Source organism: Fimicolochytrium jonesii (genome assembly GCF_025526975.1).
Source record: "Fimicolochytrium jonesii strain JEL569 chromosome Unknown EV422scaffold_7, whole genome shotgun sequence".
Lineage (NCBI taxonomy): Eukaryota > Fungi > Chytridiomycota > Chytridiomycetes > Spizellomycetales > Powellomycetaceae > Fimicolochytrium > Fimicolochytrium jonesii.
In genome coordinates this window covers 84,551-100,739 of record NW_026515674.1, presented here as the reverse complement: position 1 = coordinate 100,739, position 16,189 = coordinate 84,551, and the positions used below count along the sequence as shown (strand labels likewise).

General features: G+C 54.3%; 6 protein-coding genes across 6 annotated transcripts; 5 read left to right on the top strand and 1 right to left on the bottom strand.

The window, feature by feature from the left end:
• Window positions 1-885: 885 nt before the first annotated feature.
• On the top strand, window positions 886-5,862 carry EV422DRAFT_396866 (uncharacterized protein). Its single transcript, XM_053066907.1, has 4 exons — window positions 886-1,881; window positions 1,942-2,111; window positions 2,181-3,879; window positions 3,949-5,862. Exons 1-4 carry the CDS (start codon window positions 945-947, stop codon window positions 5,553-5,555), a joined length of 4,413 nt encoding a protein of 1,470 aa, XP_052926701.1. The 5' UTR covers window positions 886-944; the 3' UTR covers window positions 5,556-5,862.
• Window positions 5,863-6,180: 318 nt separating this feature from the next.
• On the top strand, window positions 6,181-7,897 carry EV422DRAFT_396771 (ribonuclease H2, subunit B). Its single transcript, XM_053066906.1, has 8 exons — window positions 6,181-6,350; window positions 6,431-6,693; window positions 6,765-6,894; window positions 6,968-7,035; window positions 7,100-7,190; window positions 7,258-7,339; window positions 7,409-7,514; window positions 7,606-7,897. The coding sequence occupies exons 1-8, from the start codon at window positions 6,251-6,253 to the stop codon at window positions 7,690-7,692; spliced, it is 927 nt and encodes a 308-aa protein (XP_052926700.1). The 5' UTR covers window positions 6,181-6,250; the 3' UTR covers window positions 7,693-7,897.
• EV422DRAFT_396652 (uncharacterized protein) lies at window positions 7,811-9,409 on the top strand. Its single transcript, XM_053066905.1, has 6 exons — window positions 7,811-8,104; window positions 8,223-8,405; window positions 8,493-8,645; window positions 8,722-8,881; window positions 8,962-9,032; window positions 9,116-9,409. The coding sequence occupies exons 1-6, from the start codon at window positions 8,049-8,051 to the stop codon at window positions 9,210-9,212; spliced, it is 720 nt and encodes a 239-aa protein (XP_052926699.1). The 5' UTR covers window positions 7,811-8,048; the 3' UTR covers window positions 9,213-9,409.
• A 748-nt stretch (window positions 9,410-10,157) lies between these two features.
• EV422DRAFT_396572 (ubiquitin-conjugating enzyme/RWD-like protein) lies at window positions 10,158-11,807 on the top strand. Its single transcript, XM_053066904.1, has 6 exons — window positions 10,158-10,263; window positions 10,429-10,474; window positions 10,798-10,896; window positions 10,992-11,179; window positions 11,268-11,615; window positions 11,732-11,807. Exons 1-6 carry the CDS (start codon window positions 10,261-10,263, stop codon window positions 11,741-11,743), a joined length of 696 nt encoding a protein of 231 aa, XP_052926698.1. The 5' UTR covers window positions 10,158-10,260; the 3' UTR covers window positions 11,744-11,807.
• A 906-nt stretch (window positions 11,808-12,713) lies between these two features.
• Window positions 12,714-14,985, top strand: EV422DRAFT_523792 (cytochrome P450). The gene is made up of 2 exons (XM_053069947.1): window positions 12,714-13,899; window positions 14,002-14,985. The coding sequence occupies exons 1-2, from the start codon at window positions 12,952-12,954 to the stop codon at window positions 14,671-14,673; spliced, it is 1,620 nt and encodes a 539-aa protein (XP_052926697.1). The 5' UTR covers window positions 12,714-12,951; the 3' UTR covers window positions 14,674-14,985.
• Window positions 14,986-16,025, bottom strand: EV422DRAFT_523791 (uncharacterized protein). The gene has a single exon (XM_053069946.1). The coding sequence runs from the start codon at window positions 15,911-15,913 to the stop codon at window positions 15,164-15,166; it is 750 nt and encodes a 249-aa protein (XP_052926696.1). The 5' UTR covers window positions 15,914-16,025; the 3' UTR covers window positions 14,986-15,163.
• Between the last annotated feature and the right edge of the window lie 164 nt (window positions 16,026-16,189).

Sequence of the window (16,189 nt, the reverse complement as noted above, 5' to 3'; positions counted from 1 at the left end):
ACCCGCACCCAGTTTTCGAACTCGAGCCGCTCGATCCAGACTCCGAAGGGGGACTCCAGCACAGCCTGTTATGCTGACAACCTCATGATCGTTGTCCCGAACGCATGTCCTTGCCTTCGACGATGTGCAGCGTTCAGAAGAACGACCGCCTAGCTCCAACGTCGGTGTTTCGAAGGATACTGTGGTCTCAGCCGAAGGTCTTCAGTCCTTCTCAGCTTATATATCATAGACTCCCAGGAAAATTAAGATCTCTTCAGCATCGGTTTCACGCCTTAAACCGTTCAGATGGGTGATGCCGACATATTCACACAAAGAAAAGCTTGAGAACCTGGGGTCCCAGGGAAGACGAAGTGGAACACGACGGCGTGAGATACTGTACCTGCTGCTGTATGGGAGAACGAGATCGCCCAGCGAGGGCCGAGTTGTAGCACGTGGAACGAGACGTGGGTGATGATAGGCCCAACAAGCGCAGGGGGTTGAAAGACGTCACGAAGGAACCCCTTCCCCCACTTCGGCTTCTTACCCCACCCTATGAAACTCAACCATCCTTCGAATCTTCCCACGGCCAATATCCACATGCGCTGGACAAATACTATTGCTCTCTGCAGCCCCCCGCTCTCCAAGTCCGTATGACAACCCCACCCTCAACCAGCTTTCATCTCCAACGTCCAACTGTCGTTCACAACCACCAGTGCGGAAAAGCCCCACTTGCATTCACCGGCATGTTCTTTGTTCCCTGAAAACCGCTATTCCTAGTTCCCTTTTATCGCTCTTTGAACTGCCTGTCTCGCAATTGAGCGGCGCTGGCAGTAAACTCCCCTCAAGCATCAAGGTACGTGCGTCACATTTTGCTGGTGTCCTGTTTGCCTTGCCGCCTGCCGTGATCTTATAACGATCTCCCGGCCTGCAGGCTTCCCCTCCCAGTCCTACAACTACCTATCAATATGTTCGCCGCAGTCCGTAACCGGGACGTGAGCACGTTGCGCTCGCTGCTACTGTTGGCAGACCCATCAACGACAGGAGGATCTCCGCACCACTACACTCTTGGCCCCGGAAGCGGCAGTTTTGGGAAACAGTCAGGGTTCAAAGGCAAAGGAGGGGCGGATGTGAATAAGCGGGATACGGACGGAAACACCGCTCTTCACGTCGCGACGTCTCTTGGCAACTATGAGGTGGTGGAGACCCTACTCGAAAGCGCCAAGGTCAATGTGAACCTGCAAGATGTTGAAAGTGGATATACTCCACTCCACAGAGCCTTGTACGATGGTAACATCTGGATGGCGCTGCTGCTACTGCAAACGAGGTCCGACTGTGACCTCATGCTTACCGATCGGGAGGGAAATACCTGTCTGGACTTGCTTGCATCGACCATGGAGATCACGCGACCAAAGTCTGAACTCATACAATCTGACTCGAGCGATGAAGATGAAGAGGACGTTCCGTCTAGACACGAGAGAACGGCTGACGCTGTGACTCCTTCTACGTCTCTTTGGACCTGGGGTGCGAACACAAACTATGTGCTGGGCCAGGCAAACTCAGACGATCGGGCTTTTCCAGAACGGGTTGGCATCACAACGACCTATAAACGGAAGCGTCCCAATGTCACGGCTCTAACATTTGACACCCATGATCCACTTACCCATTCTTTGACATTATCGAAATACCACGGCGGAGTTCTTACAAGCAGCGGCTTGTTCATGCACGGATTTGGTGCTGGAGGTAGACTCGGATTGGGAAACGAGGAGACGACCCTTCTTCCCACGCTCGTATGCGGTATCAAGGGAGAGATCAGTCTTTTGACTCTGGGTCCTGAGCACAGTGTGGCTGTGACCACCATTGGGGAGGTTTGGACCTGGGGAAGCAACAAATTGGGGCAACTCGGTACGTTGGTCTCACAATTCAAATAAACTTTTCCAAGATCGGCACTGACCAGTCTCACAGGCTATCTTACCGAGCTGAATGGTACCGAGCCATCGTGCGAGCTTGAACCCAGGGAAGTCGGAGGAGTCATAAAGAAGATTCGCATCATCGGGGCAGCAGCATCTCGGCATCATACGGCTGTATTTTCCGACACAGGAGCGATTTTCACATGGGGCTTGAGCGTGGGACAGGTGGGGGTTCATTCCTTTGCTGCAGCAGACCACTGAGAAATTGGCTGACGGAAGCTTCTTCGTCTCTAGTTGGGATATAACCAGCCGTTAAATACGGTGCACGCCCACCCGAAAAAGATTACAGATTTCCCGCAGCAAGATCTACTACAGATATCGGCGACCAAAAACGCCACCGCCGTACTGACGGCGACGTACGAAGTTTTTGTTTTCGCAGAGTTCCGGTACCAGCGCGTAGCTTTCGGACTGCAGCTTTCTGCCAAAGGAATCTCCATACATCAGTTCCGGAACGAGAAGCCGCCATACGTGAAGAAGATTGTGTCCGGGAATCATCAATTTGCGGCATTAACAACCTCGGGAGACGTGTTTCTGTGGTCGCCTCCGGAACCGGAGTTTGCTGATACATGGCAACAGCAAAGCTTCCCACAGAAGCGGCCCAGGAAGGTTTGGTCGGTGCGAAAAAAGCACTTCGCTGCAAGAGATGTCGCCATCGGTATCGATTCTACCTTGATTATACGCACGGACAGCGGGCACGTCTTCATCGGGACACGGCGAAAGAATCTGAAGGTTAAGGCGGCCATCAACGATGACGCGAAGGAGGCTGTGTATTACAAGTACCATCGGATCCCTGGCTTGCAGCACGTTGAGCAAGTCGCGGCAAGCGTTTCGGGCGCCTTTGCCGCGATTCGGGTTGACAGGCGTCCGCCGATCATTGCTGTGCCCACCAGTACTCTCCGAGAAGATCTTCGCGATGCCCTTGCGAAAGCGGACAATGAGGAGGAATTCCCCAATCCTGACGTCGTATTCATCTGCAGAGATGGGGTTCGGAAACGAGCCCATCGAGTGATATTGGGGTGCCGGTCGCCCTTCTTCCTGCATCTGTTCCGAGAAATGGCGCTCTCGAGGGACTCGCCAGTTAGAGTGGTGCAGGGCCTCACAGCCCGCCGTATCACATCCGAGGACATGAATGGCGCGTTGTGCGACGTTTACGAGATCAGCTGTCCCGACCTGCACTCGAAATCTGTCTCTTTAGCTTTGGATTACATCTATACGGGCGGGTTTCAACGAGACTGGGATCATTCCATCTTTCTCAAATCGGGATCAAAGTCGAAACGGCGTGGGAGTGTCACGGCAGGTTCGAAGGGCAAAAACAAGGCGCATCACTATGACAAACCAAGCGATGACGCGGAGATCACCCCAGCGATCCTCCACCGAGAGTTCAACGCCCTCATCAAGATGTGGGACCTAGGAGACTCGCCCACCAGCTACATAGCACCCATAGACGGGCCACAGTACTTCGAGCACATCTATTCCATCTACACGCACCTCCACGACAAATTCGCCCCTTTCACGGACATCACCCTCCGCGCCTCCGACGGCTCCATCCACGCCCACAGCGTCATCCTCGCCGCCCGCTGCGCCTTCTTCAAAGCCATGGTCAACGGCCAATGGGCCGCTGTCCACGAGGACAACAAGCGCGTCGTCTCCCTGTCCCACTTTCGGGTTGAAGTACTGCAGGTTGCGCTGGATTACATCTACGGACGCGCGGCGGATAAAGTGTTTGTTGGGATTGAGAAACCGGGCGTGGCGGCGTTTATCACGTTTGTGATGGAGGTTTTGGCGTGTGCGGATGAGCTTATGCTGGATGGGCTGAAGAGGGGGTGTGAGGTTATTATACTGCGGGATTTGAGTGTGACGACTATGGTGCGGTATTTGAAGGTGGCGGATATGTATGGCTGTGCGGAGTTGAAGGATCGGTGTTTGGATTTCGGTAAGGCTTACAATTCTCCATCGTGCGGATACTTCGAAGGTATGCTAAGATTGTTTTACGACTTTTCAGTCTGCTGGAACCTCGGCACAGCCATCGAATCCCGCCTCCTCTCCGACATCGAAGAAGACCTCCTGGACGACATCCAATCCCGCCTGCACGAACTGCAACGTCGTAAATTCCCCTTCATGCGCGGCCCCGATAGCCCGTACCTCCGCGCCAAATCCGTCGCGTTGCAAGAGGAGGAGGATCGCAAGAATCGACGTAGGGAGGAGTATGAACGGCGAATGGAGGTAGCGGCGAAGGAGGAACAGGGGGGGAGTTCGGGCGAGTCGGATGTGCCGGAACGGAAGGGGAGGTATGATAGTAGTGGGGCGGAGGGGGATGGGCCGGAGGATGGGGACGAGGATGTCTTCGATATGGAGTTGGAGGGTGCGGCGGACGCGTCGAGCTCGGCGCGGAAAGGGCGGGTGAGTAACCCGGCGCTGAATGCAAAACCGCAGACACCGACGAAGAAGGGGAAGAAGACGTGGAAGAAGGTGGATTTGAATGGTTTGCATGCTGTTGGCGGGGGGTTTGCGTCGCCTACACCTGCGGGAGGGCTTGGTGGGAGCCCGCAGTCGCAGAACAAGGGTTCACCCTTTTTCGCGCCGGGTGATTCGGGAAAGCCTCGAACGGCTGGTACACCCTTCGGTGTGGGAGCGGGAGATAAGCGGTCTTCAGTCAAGTCATGGGCACCAGTGGCGACGCCGCGGACTGCCGAGAAGGTGTCGTTGAAGGATATTATTATGAAGGAGGCTGGCAGCAGCAAGGGAACTCCTACTGTGAACGGCCCCGTTGGATCTCGTTCTGCCGGGACAAACTCGACATTTGGGGAGAGGAAAGGAGGCGAGTCAGGACCTTTCTCAGCGCGACGCGTATCCGCCATTTCGACGGCGTTGACACCAGGTGCGGCTGCATCGACCACGCATTTGGCGGTAAACAACAACCCGCCGTTGAACAGAGCATCGCAACTCCCGCCCCGATCCCCTTTATTCCCCGCCACTTCCTCGTCCCAAGACGGACCCCCCGCGCTCTCCCTGTCAGTCTCCCTCGCAGGTCTTTCCATCAGCCAAATGCCATCTCCAACCAAAATGTCCCAAAAAGAACGGAGGAGATCCGCAGCGGCCGCCAGAGCATCGGGAAGCAATAACCACCCGGGAACCCCTCCGCCGCCGCCCCAGCTCTCGGCATGGGCGACACCGCAATCGGCCGGTTCGCCATCCAAACACCCGCCGCCCCCCATTAGTCGGGGTGGGAGCAGTTCCGCGCCGCGTATACAACACCACCCGCTCACCCCAACCGCAGGTCCAAGCCCCTCCCCCAACAAACCGGCTTGTACCCAACCAACCAAACCCGAGACCCCCCTCTCCCTCCGCGAAATCATGCAGCACGAAGCCAGCACCTCCGCCGCGAACCAATCACGGCTCTCCTCCTTTGCCTCCATCCAAGCCGAACAGCTGCAAGCCGCGCAAGCGCTGACTCGAAAATTGAAGAAACCGCTGGAGCGCATCCAGGCGGAGGAGCGCGCGATTGTGCAGCTGAAGGAGTTTTATGACATGACTAGGGTGGAGGGGAGTACGGAGTGGGTGGTTGTGGTCCGGGAGGGGGAGAGTGTTGCGGGGAGGCAAGGGAGGTAGATGTGAGAGGTGACGGAGGAGGCGGCGGGGAGAGGACATGGCGCGCATCGGAGTCGATCGATTGTGCTTTATCCATACTTCCTGCTTTTTGGACAGTCCTGACACTGGTTTCCTGTATCGTGTTTATACCTATATCTGTAGAAATGGGTGCCACTTCACTCCTGGAGAGCAAGCATCTTTACTTGTCAGACGTTCGCGCGTTTTTGAGATTTCACGCGTTCGTACGGGTGACTTTTCCCAGCCCTACCTCATATTTCCTACATGACCTCTACGACAATAATGGACGACTTCTCTTTGATCTTGCATGATTAGTGCCGCAAGTCCACCGCACTCTCCTTGCACTATACCGTCAACAAGTTGCAAGTCGCAGAGTCATCTAACACGCTCGTCAAGCCAAAAGCAACCCCGTGCTGCCCAAGTTTTAGGGTACGACAGATCTATCACACACGTACATACAATAGGATAGACACAATAGCCCGCAAGTACTTCACTTATATGTACGTCATGATTGTACAGTATGTGTACTGTGTGGGGTATGGGCTCGTCGGTGGTTTCCGTACAGTACAATGAGTCCGTGGCGAATGTGTTTATGGAATCACGCGTTAGCTTTCGAAGTTCGGACAACGACAAACTCGGAAAGCTTCGAAGCCCACACCACGTATGTACTCCTTTCGCCAAACAACAATTCTCTCAAGATGACCTCGCTCATATTCCTCGAACGGTTAGCCACACAGCCTCCAACAGCACCGGCAACCCGCCCGTCTGTGTGGATCCGACTGCCACACCCGCGCACGGGTGAGTGAATTCTCTCTCGGTTGTAGGAAAGCGCACCGACCATGCTCAAACTTAAACACCTCATTTGCCGGACTGGATAGGCGAACTAGTCTACTTCACACTCCGCCCCGACCCACCGCACCTCCTCGAAATTCAGCGAGTGGATAATGACGGATGCAGCTCGTGGTTTATTGACGATAGTGTGCAGAAAGGTGAGGGTCGGCAGAGATGGTGCAATGTGCATGGGAGGGGGAGAGGGTTTTCATTCGGCGTATTTGGGAACGCAGATGGGAGCTTGTACACTGCCTCGCCCATGGATCCTCTGTTCGTCCTGTTACCCTTATTGGATGCGCGGCGAAAGCAGGTATGCGTAATGACCTCGTTAATTTGGATACATCTGATTTGGAAGCTCATGTGTTGCTCATTGCGCATCAGACTGATGCAGCAGCAGGACAGTATATTTCGCTAGACGACCTGCTATTCAGTGAGGAGTACAGAGATCTGAGCAGGATAGGCGGGATTGAGGACTTGGCGGATCGGCTGGCGGCGGTTTGTGATACGACCTGTGAGTTTTGCGTGCAGACTTGGAGCACTGTTGCGGACAGTCGGGCGCTTGACACTCTACGTACACCATGCAGCTCCAACACCCGACCTCGTCTGTGTGCGGTTAAACGACGAGAAGGTGGTGCGGTGGATGAAAGCCAAGGTGAGCTCGACTTCTGGGTATATCGAAGCCTAGGGACACCGACAATAACCCGCTTCACCAAAAGTGCCAACGAATTCTCGAAAACTTTGATAATTACGAACTGCTGGACAGCGTGCGATCGGGAGAGGAGGGGTTGGAGGTTGAGCAGATCAAAAGTAAGCCCTGTCGCATTGGGCGCCGACCTTGCCCTTGAATGTGTTGCTGAGACTGCCCCGAATACAGCATCGAGATTACGAGTCGCTATTAGGCTCTTATCAGAGTACCTGCGGCCATGCTGGGTGGAGAAACTGCAGGATGCGTACGGGTAAGGCCTTTACATTAATCCCTGTCATGTCACACTGCCCGTCTTAACAGATGTGAATGCTGGAATCAGTTTGAAGAACGCCCAGGACGCCAACGACGGCTTTGTCTACTTCGACAACGTGCTCAAGCGCCCGGCACCCAAGACCGGGTCCGCGCAATCGGGTGCAGACGCAAAGGTGAGAAAAATGACCACTTGACACATCGGATGTATGCCGTGATGTATATGGAAACATGATCGCTTGCTGACATGTTCCGCGACATTGACAGAAAGCGAAACTGACACCGGGGCAGAGATCGCTGGCGAAGGCGAATAGGGAGGGGATGAAGAGTATCACTAGCTTCTTTAAGAAGTGAGGGTTTTGATGGTGGATGATGGCATGGGAGAGAATCGGCGTATCTGGGTTGGATCGGATTGTATATAGCGTCGCTAGCTTAATTTAGATGGTCGGCGATGCCCCGTTTCGTGAGGACATATCGTTTGTCTGGTGTAATAGCATTCCTCGGCCTGACCTTCTATATACGGCCGTTTGCTATGGGTCCTGGAGTGACTTTCCCCAAGCGCACAAATGCAAAACTGCTCTCCACACGGGTTAGAACGCGTCAACCCATACCCACTCCCCAACCCTACCCTCTTCCCCTCAACATCGCAATAATGGACTACGCAATCCCACAGAGGCATCTTGTGCAAGTCACAGCACCCCAGCCCGACAATGGACTCGCACGTCAGTGACCTACGATCCCTCGTCGAAAAGAACCTTCACAGTGTGTATGTATCCCTTGCCATTCCTCTCTCATCGCGCTCCAAAAGAGTGCGTGCTCATGACCTCACACACGTCGCTCTTTGTCTTTTCGCGCACAACCTTTGGGGCCACCACCGAAAAAAGCCTCGCTTCAACAATCCCGTTTTTATCGACACATTTAACAAGCATCGGGTCCGCGCTTTGGAAAGACCCCGCGAGATATATTTCGAGTACGCACGAACACGAAGAAGACGACTGGAATACGAGTGGAATGTCGGCTACTACGAGTAGGATGGGGAGTATTACCGAGGGGGTTGCGTCGGCGCCGTAAGTGTTGAGCGCATTTACACAAGCTGCGGTTTGCATTCTACACACTGACACACATGCGCATACATGACATATGATATCATATAGACTGAAGATAATGGTAGCAGCGAACAATTCCCCCGCCGCCTTCTGCGCGCTCGACTACGCGAGAAGATTATGTGAGAAGCTAGGGAATGTCCAGTATGATCTCCTCGTTGTCTACTTTGTCGCGCTGAACCCGCAGCGGAACGTGCCGTACCTGTACGCCTTCTTCAGCCCTTTCTTCTTCATCCGCCATGTGTATGAGTGTGGCTGACTTGACTTGTGGGAATCGTAGGGACCACCTCGAACGCGCGTACAACATGGATATCCAGGACACGGCCGAGAAGGACGTGGGGTTGTGCAAGGCGTATTTGAAGACGCATTATAATGGGCGGGTGAATTATCGGTTTTTGGAGGTGGAGGGGGAGGGGGAGACGGGGCCTTTGATGGAGGAGGTGGGTTGGGATTGAGTTGGGGTGGGTGGGTTCGGTGGTGCGTTGTGGGTCTTTGATACTGACTTTCATGGACATTTTAGTTTGTAAATGAGTCGCATTCGGATCTGGACTTGTTTATCATCGGGACACGCAACCTGGGTACATTGCAACGGTATGGGCGGCTGACTTCTGGAGATCTCTTCCCAACCCTTAACAAAGATCAAAACACTCATCCTTCATACCCGCCTCACACAGATGGGCATTCGGTTCCGTAAGCGACTACGTCCTGCACCACCTCTCATGCCCCGTCACGGTCGTCAAAGACCCCTCAACGCTCGAACACGATGATTGAGGGCGTTCCCCCTGCATCCCACATAGTTCCATCTGCTCTCCTTCCTCCTTCCGGCTAGCGCATAATCAGTCGCCCCGAATCTGTATCTAGAAATGCGTTCCCCTCCCGGGGCCTTCCGATTTTGGGCCAAATGCTCCTTTTTTTTTGTCCTTTTCCGCTTACTTTTCAATAGTTTTTGGGGCGGGATGGGCCGGTCATCAATCGTTATCTGCATGTCGCCTGAAATCCACCCATTTTTCGATTGCCAGTGTAGTCTTGCTATCTGTACTTCATAAGCAGTTGGCCCGTGTCATTTCTATGTACGATCTGTCTAATTGAAATCGTCCCGAAGCTGTCCCCAAAAAGCCCATGTCCGTCGTTCTTCTCCAGTCTCTCAAGTATGCCCGTGCCGGTACTACCTCCCCGCCTGCTCCTGCACCTGTCCCGTCTCCTCCTGCGCCTTCAACTTTGCCAACCTCGCCGCGTTTCGTTTTCCCAGCACGCGCACCATGTTCGCCCGCTCCGACTCCGTCATAGTGTCCCAGTTTGTTATTCTCGATAGTGTACCGTCCTGGGGGGGGGGGGAGGTGTTGTAGTTGGAAGGGCGAGGAGAGGAAAAGCGGGAGAGAGTGTCAAAACTTACGGAGTTGACGACGACTGGACCTAGGTGGTCGAGGGCGACTGGCTGGCTTAGTGAGGCGGTGGCTGAGGCAGCAGTTGGGTTGTATTCGAGTGCGGCGGGGGTGCTTGGGGTGTTGGGTTGGGAGGCCATGATGCTGTGCCGTTGCTGTGTTGAGTTGAGCAACTTGCGAGCAGCTGGGCTCTTTGCTTTGAAAGACTCCGCCCATTGCGGTTGGGACAGTAAATGACCGACCGCGTGACCTGGCGCGGCCGTAGCAAGGGGGCCGGTGACTTCCAGCCGCCTGTGATGACACGTCCCTCTGCGTCTGCGGATTGCGCTTTCTGAGTTTCGCCCACTTGCCAACCTTCCCTGCCACGCACAGCGACGAGCATCCCTCAATACCCACACCTACTTTCAATTACCCCCCCAATAGTCTCAAAGAACAAAATGGTAGGTCGGCTCGCCCCCCTCCTTCCGTCCTCGGACAAAACCACAGCTCTCAGCGGTGTCTCTCGGCATTTCCATTCCCTGACGTCCGACATTGCTCCAATTTCGGACATTCTGCTGACGTGCCCCCTTCATTTCCTCCCCACGACGCGATTCCCGAATAAACAGACTTCCGAGAACCTTTCGCCGAGAGTTATCAAGAGGCTTTCTAAAGGTATGCGTGCAAGGGCTGGGAGTTTTTTTGTGTGATTTCGTGGTGTGGGCTGCGAGGAGACGCGCGGGTGGGGCGTGGGAACATTTGGGGCCGAGCGGCGGAGGACGGGTGGGCGAGGGATAGCGCCGTAGGAGAGAGTTTAGAGATTTCCGAGCGAACAGCTATAGGAAATCGGGGCAGGCTGTGCGTAATTCCAGCTACGGGCGAGCATATTGAGGTCTGGAGCGTGCGGGAGTGTGTAGAGAGTCGTGTTCTTTCTGTTCTACTTTCGATGTAGAATGCTCCTCAAGCAATGCTTTTCATTCTCACAACCCATTCTACAGAATTCGCGGAACTTCAAGGGCAACCACCAGAGGGTATCAAGCTGATTATAAACACGGACAATTTGACGGATGTGCAGGCCTGGGTTGAAGGTCCTCAAGGTATGTTCTCCATCCGCCCTCTTGACGTTGAAGAGTGTATTTAGGAATGAGGGATCAAATGTGAGTGACTATCACCCTTCCTCGACCCTCAACAGGCACACCATACGAAGGAGGCTGCTTCCGCGTCAGGCTTTCCTTATCCAGCGAGTTTCCAAACGTACCTCCACAAGGGACGTTCTTGACAAAGATCTTTCATCCGAATGTTTCAAAGGCGGGAGAGATTTGCGTAAACGTGTTGAAAAAGGATTGGAAGAAGGAATACGGGATCGGACACATTTTACTGGTATGTGATAGAGGACTGCGCCGGCTTCAATCTACGCACTTGCGGAGGACAGAAGTATTCACCTTTTCTTTTCTCTCTGCACTGACAGACAATCAAGTGTTTGCTGATTGACCCAAACCCCGAGTCTGCCCTGAACGAAGAGGCGGGACGACTGCTCCTCGAAGATTACAACTCTTACGCAAAGCACGCGAAACTCTACACATCCATTCACGGCACCAACAGCAAGATCCAGTTCGGCACGACTTCAAGTTCAGCGCCGACCCTCGGAAAGCAAAACGCGCCCCCGCCGACACCAGTTACCATATCAAGCAAGCTCCCGGCCGTATCACAAGAGAACTCGGGAATCGCATCAGGAACGGTACCTCCCGCCACAGGGGCACGCGACCCGGCCGCACCGGGAAGCGGAATCGCAGGATCATGCACCCCTCCCGGAAGCGCAGCCAGCAACTCCCTCCCGCCGCAGGGATCAGGGTACCAACAACACCTCCCCCTCTCGGATCTGGCGTCGCAGCCACGACAAGCCGGTGCAGCCGCGGGACATTTATCGGAAAGCAATTTGCCTGAGGCGGCGGAGGCGCATCCGGTGGGGCTGGCGACGTCGGCATTGCCACCGCCGAAGAAGCGGGTCGCGGAGAAGAAGCCTGAGGTGGTCAAGGCTGATAAGAAACGAACTCTGCGCCGGTTGTAGAGAGTTAGTTATGTGGTGGAAAGGCGATACGTGTTGTGTAGGGAAGGCGTGGGGTATTGGACAGATGATGCATAACAATCCTGTGTGGAAATACATGAATGCCCATCCTGTAAAGGTACCAGTCGTGAACCAAAGATACCTCCCATTTTCGCGTGAGATTGCTGCACTGGGCTTCGAACCCCAAACAACACTGCTGTGCATCACCGCCCGAAAGGATGAAATATTCTTCCATTGAAAAAATTGGGAGCACCCCGCCCAGAACTATACGTATCAGCATCAGTTGAACTCCCAGACGCACCCGTGGGTAAAAAGCGAAAAAAAGGGACCTGCCAAGCCCAAGGACGAAGAGTGGGTGTCCTGCGGTTCGTGTCCGTGTGGTATGACCTCCGCAAAACGAAACAAGTTATTCCGTTCGAACCATTGCAAACATCCAGGCACTTGGAGTTTTCCCCGTTTCACATGCAACATTCCATATTTCCCACGGCATCAAGCGAAATCCATTCAACCGCGGACAAACGTTCGCTGGTCCCTCCAAACATGACATAGCGCGGGGAAAAAGGGAGGTGATAGTGTAGGTATCCCTCTTTGACGGCATCCCGTCAATCCCTATAACGCGTGGTGACACTATTGCCCAGCGCGCAGCTCGTCACCTGGTGGAGAGCGTTTCGCGCGCGCACCTGTGCATTATGAGGTTGTCCAGTGTTCCCCCACCCAGATTATTGACTCGACGATGCGTATGGGATTGAGAGTCTACCCGCGGGATCTCGGAGGAAGGGCCCGAGGGGAAATGAGGGATATTGGATGCGTATGCCATTGCGGTTTTGATTTTTTTCCCGGAGCAGGTCTCCGATGGTTGGTTTAGGAGTATAAAAAGTGGAGTGGTGTGGAAGCCTCCCTTTGCTTTTGTGTTGTCGTGTGCTCTGCAGAATTTGAAGGTTCTGTTTAGGGAGAGAGAGAGTATCCAAAGCCTCTTTTGACATATCCATATTCGTGGCAAAAGCCTCATTTCGATCGCTCCAGGAAGAAACACAAGGTCGCAACTTATCCCAAACGCATATCCCAAAGCCCAACACGTCGCCCAACCATGAGCTTCGTCACAGTCTCCCTCATCCTCCTCGTCGCCATCCTCCTCTACAAATTCCTCGCCCCACCCCCCTCCCTCGCCTCCCTCCCCTACGCACCCATCCTCAAAACCCTCCGCGGCTTCATCGGCAACGAGCCCTTCGACATCCGCTACTTCCGCGACCGTGCCGCCATCCATTCGCCAAAAGATGGCATTGCGCGCCTGTGGATCGTCGGCCGATGGACGATCGTGCTCACCAACCCGGAGTATGCGAAGCAGGTGACGGCGAATCCGAACAAGTTCCCGAAGGTGATTATGGCGGATACGCCGTTGTTCAAGCATACGCATGTCGTCAAGGCGTTTGGACGGAATGTGGTTGGTACCGGCGGCACCGAGTGGAAGCGGCACAGGAATGTGGTCAGCCCGCCGTTTTCGCGCCCGTTAGACCCGGAGTTGTTCGCCAAGTCGGTTGAGATGCTGATTGCGCGCCTCAACGATGCTGCTGCTGCTGCCGAGAAGGATGCAGGCAAGGGGATTGATATGTACCCCTGGATGCAGCGCCTAACCCTCGACGTCCTCGGCAAAATCATCTTCAGCTTCGATTTCGGCTCCCTCTCCTCCGCCGAACCCAGCCGCTACGTCACGCTCTACAACGACCTCATCGCCGCCGTGCTCAAACCCATCATGTTCGTCTTCCCCTTCCTGCCCTTGCTGCCGCTCGAGTCCAACAGGCGCACTGAGAGGCATATTGAGGAGTTTAGGGGGTTGATGAAGGGGATGGTTGCGGATCGCAGGCAGAGGTTGGAGAATGTGCATATTGGGGATGTGAAGCCGGCGGGGAAGACGTCCCAGGATTTGTTGGATATGATGGTGGAGTCGAGCAATGAGAATAAGGATCCGATGCATCATTTGAATGAGGAGGAACTCATCAACGATTTGACAATCTTCTTCGTCGCTGGGCATGATACGGTACGTAGTGTTTTGCGAATGTTCTTCTTCGATGTTTGGATTGCACCCCTGTGTTGGAACTGATATTGAATCACTTCTTTCGCTGCTTTTACATATCTCCAGACCTCCAATGCCCTCTCTATTGCCCTCCACTACCTCGCCGCCAACCCCCACATCCAAGACCGCGCCCGCAAACACGTTCGCACCGTCATGGCCCTCCACCCTCGAAATGCGTCGACTACGGACCCGACCCCCTCCAAACTCTCCTCCACAATCCCCTCCGCAGACGCCATCCGCAAATTCAGCTACATCCACGCCATCATCAAAGAATCCCTCCGCCTGTACCCCTCCGCGACCGCCCTGGGCTTCCGCCGCTGTGTCGAGGATACACGTTTCGGAACACACTTGGTGCCCAAGGGGACGTGGCTGCAGGTCGATATCTTCGGTATGCATCGTGACCCGGCTCTATGGGGCGCCAACCCGGACGAATTCGACCCGGAGCGGTTCCTAGCACCCCCCGAAAAAACCGGCAACGAAGATGAAGACGAAGACGATCTCCTCGCCGCCCCGCGCGCCATGCAAAACCATCCCGGGTGGATGCCCTTCGGCGGAGGCAGCCGGATCTGCCTGGGGATGCAGTTCAGTCTTATGGAGCAGAAAGTCGCGCTTGCGATGTTGTTGAACACGTTCAGGTTCTCGTTGCCGGCTGGTGACCCCGACGCGCATCATATTACGCTTACGACGGGCGGGTTGTTGAGGCCGGAGGAGGCGAGGATTTGTATTGAGCGGCTTTGAAGTCGCGCTCGAGATTTACCTACTTGCAAACCAGGTCTTGCGTTTGTTTTCTTTCGATTTCTTTAACCCCCACATCTGTACATATGCCAACACCCCCGCGCCCGGTTTCCGAGTTTTGTGATACCCCAATACCCCACCGCCTGAGTTTCTGTTTGATTCCCTTGCATGGAAAACCCCTCCATCGCGATCCCATACTCCTCCTCAGTTACCACAAGATCCACGATGCGTTGCTAACCTCTCGTTTTTGATTCTCTTTCTGAGTTTCGTCGCATTCTGTACTACTGCTTCAAAATAAAGAAAACTCGAGCCGAACAGAAGGCATTCTGTGTTTCTGGTTTTGTGGTTTGCGGGTTCGGAGGGAGCAATGTCTCTCGGAAAGGGTCGTGTCGAAGGTTTTCATGCGGATCCAAACGCGTCGCGTCAGGTGGGGAAGAGTGCATCAGGCATCGTTTTCCACCCTTGGGCTTGCAGTACGCAGTCAACCACCACTCTATGTAAAATCTATATCCTTCTTCGGTATCCTAGTCTTCGCTCCCGTATGCTGCACGATCAAAAACCGTCCTTGTTGAATCCCCAGCTTCTCCATACAAACAGGGATTACCAAATCCGCCGCGCCGTCCATCCCCTCATAGCATTCAACAAAGTCCTCCAGTTTATACTTTGTGAAAATGCGGCACAGGGTTTTATTCCCCGTCCGCCCTGTGGGGAGATACTTGTACCCATGCTTTGAGCAGTCAAAATACATGTTGTCGTTCGAATAGTAGGATATCGTATGCCGGGCGATGGTTGCAATGGTTGTTGGGGGGTCCAGGAATACGAGGTCGTCCTCAAGGATCATACACAGCATCTTTGTCCCGCGTAAACAGCGCCGTAATGTGTCTGCATATACGGCTTTATACCGCTGTTCAGCGTCTGTCGCCCCATGGAAGTTGTTGAAGATCTTGACGACCTCCGCGCCTTTGACTTGCAGAACCGGGTCAAAGCCCGCGAAGTTCGGCGTGGTGGTATGGATATAGGTTGCGAACCGGGCGGCGAAGATCTCGGCGGGTTCGGATATGGGGTACGTGTTGTCGAAGAGCAGCAGCCAGTTTATAATAAATAGGCAGACGTTTGCGAATGCGAAGCGGCGGGAGGAGAGGATGCGGCGGATGAAGGGCTGTGTGCCGCGTAGGTAGTGGAAACGGGAGCGACGACGGCGCGAGTCTGAAGTGCCTGGGAGGAGGGACTGTGGCAAGGGCATGTTGGTACTCTCTGCTACTGAGCGTTTGCGGATCGTGAGCCGGAGGAGGAAGAGACGGTAGAAAACTTCATGCCAATTCAGTTTTCACCTTAATGACAACTGAGGTGGAAGTACTGGACCTAACGCGTGGGGTTCTAAGGGTTAACACATGAGAAATGACGCGTAAGGATGCCGAAAGTTTAGGTCCGCAGTGTGTAAGTCAGACACTTCTTTCCTGTTTTGGAACGATATCCAGAGAACGAACCATCAGGTCCCACATCCGCGAACGCAGACTTT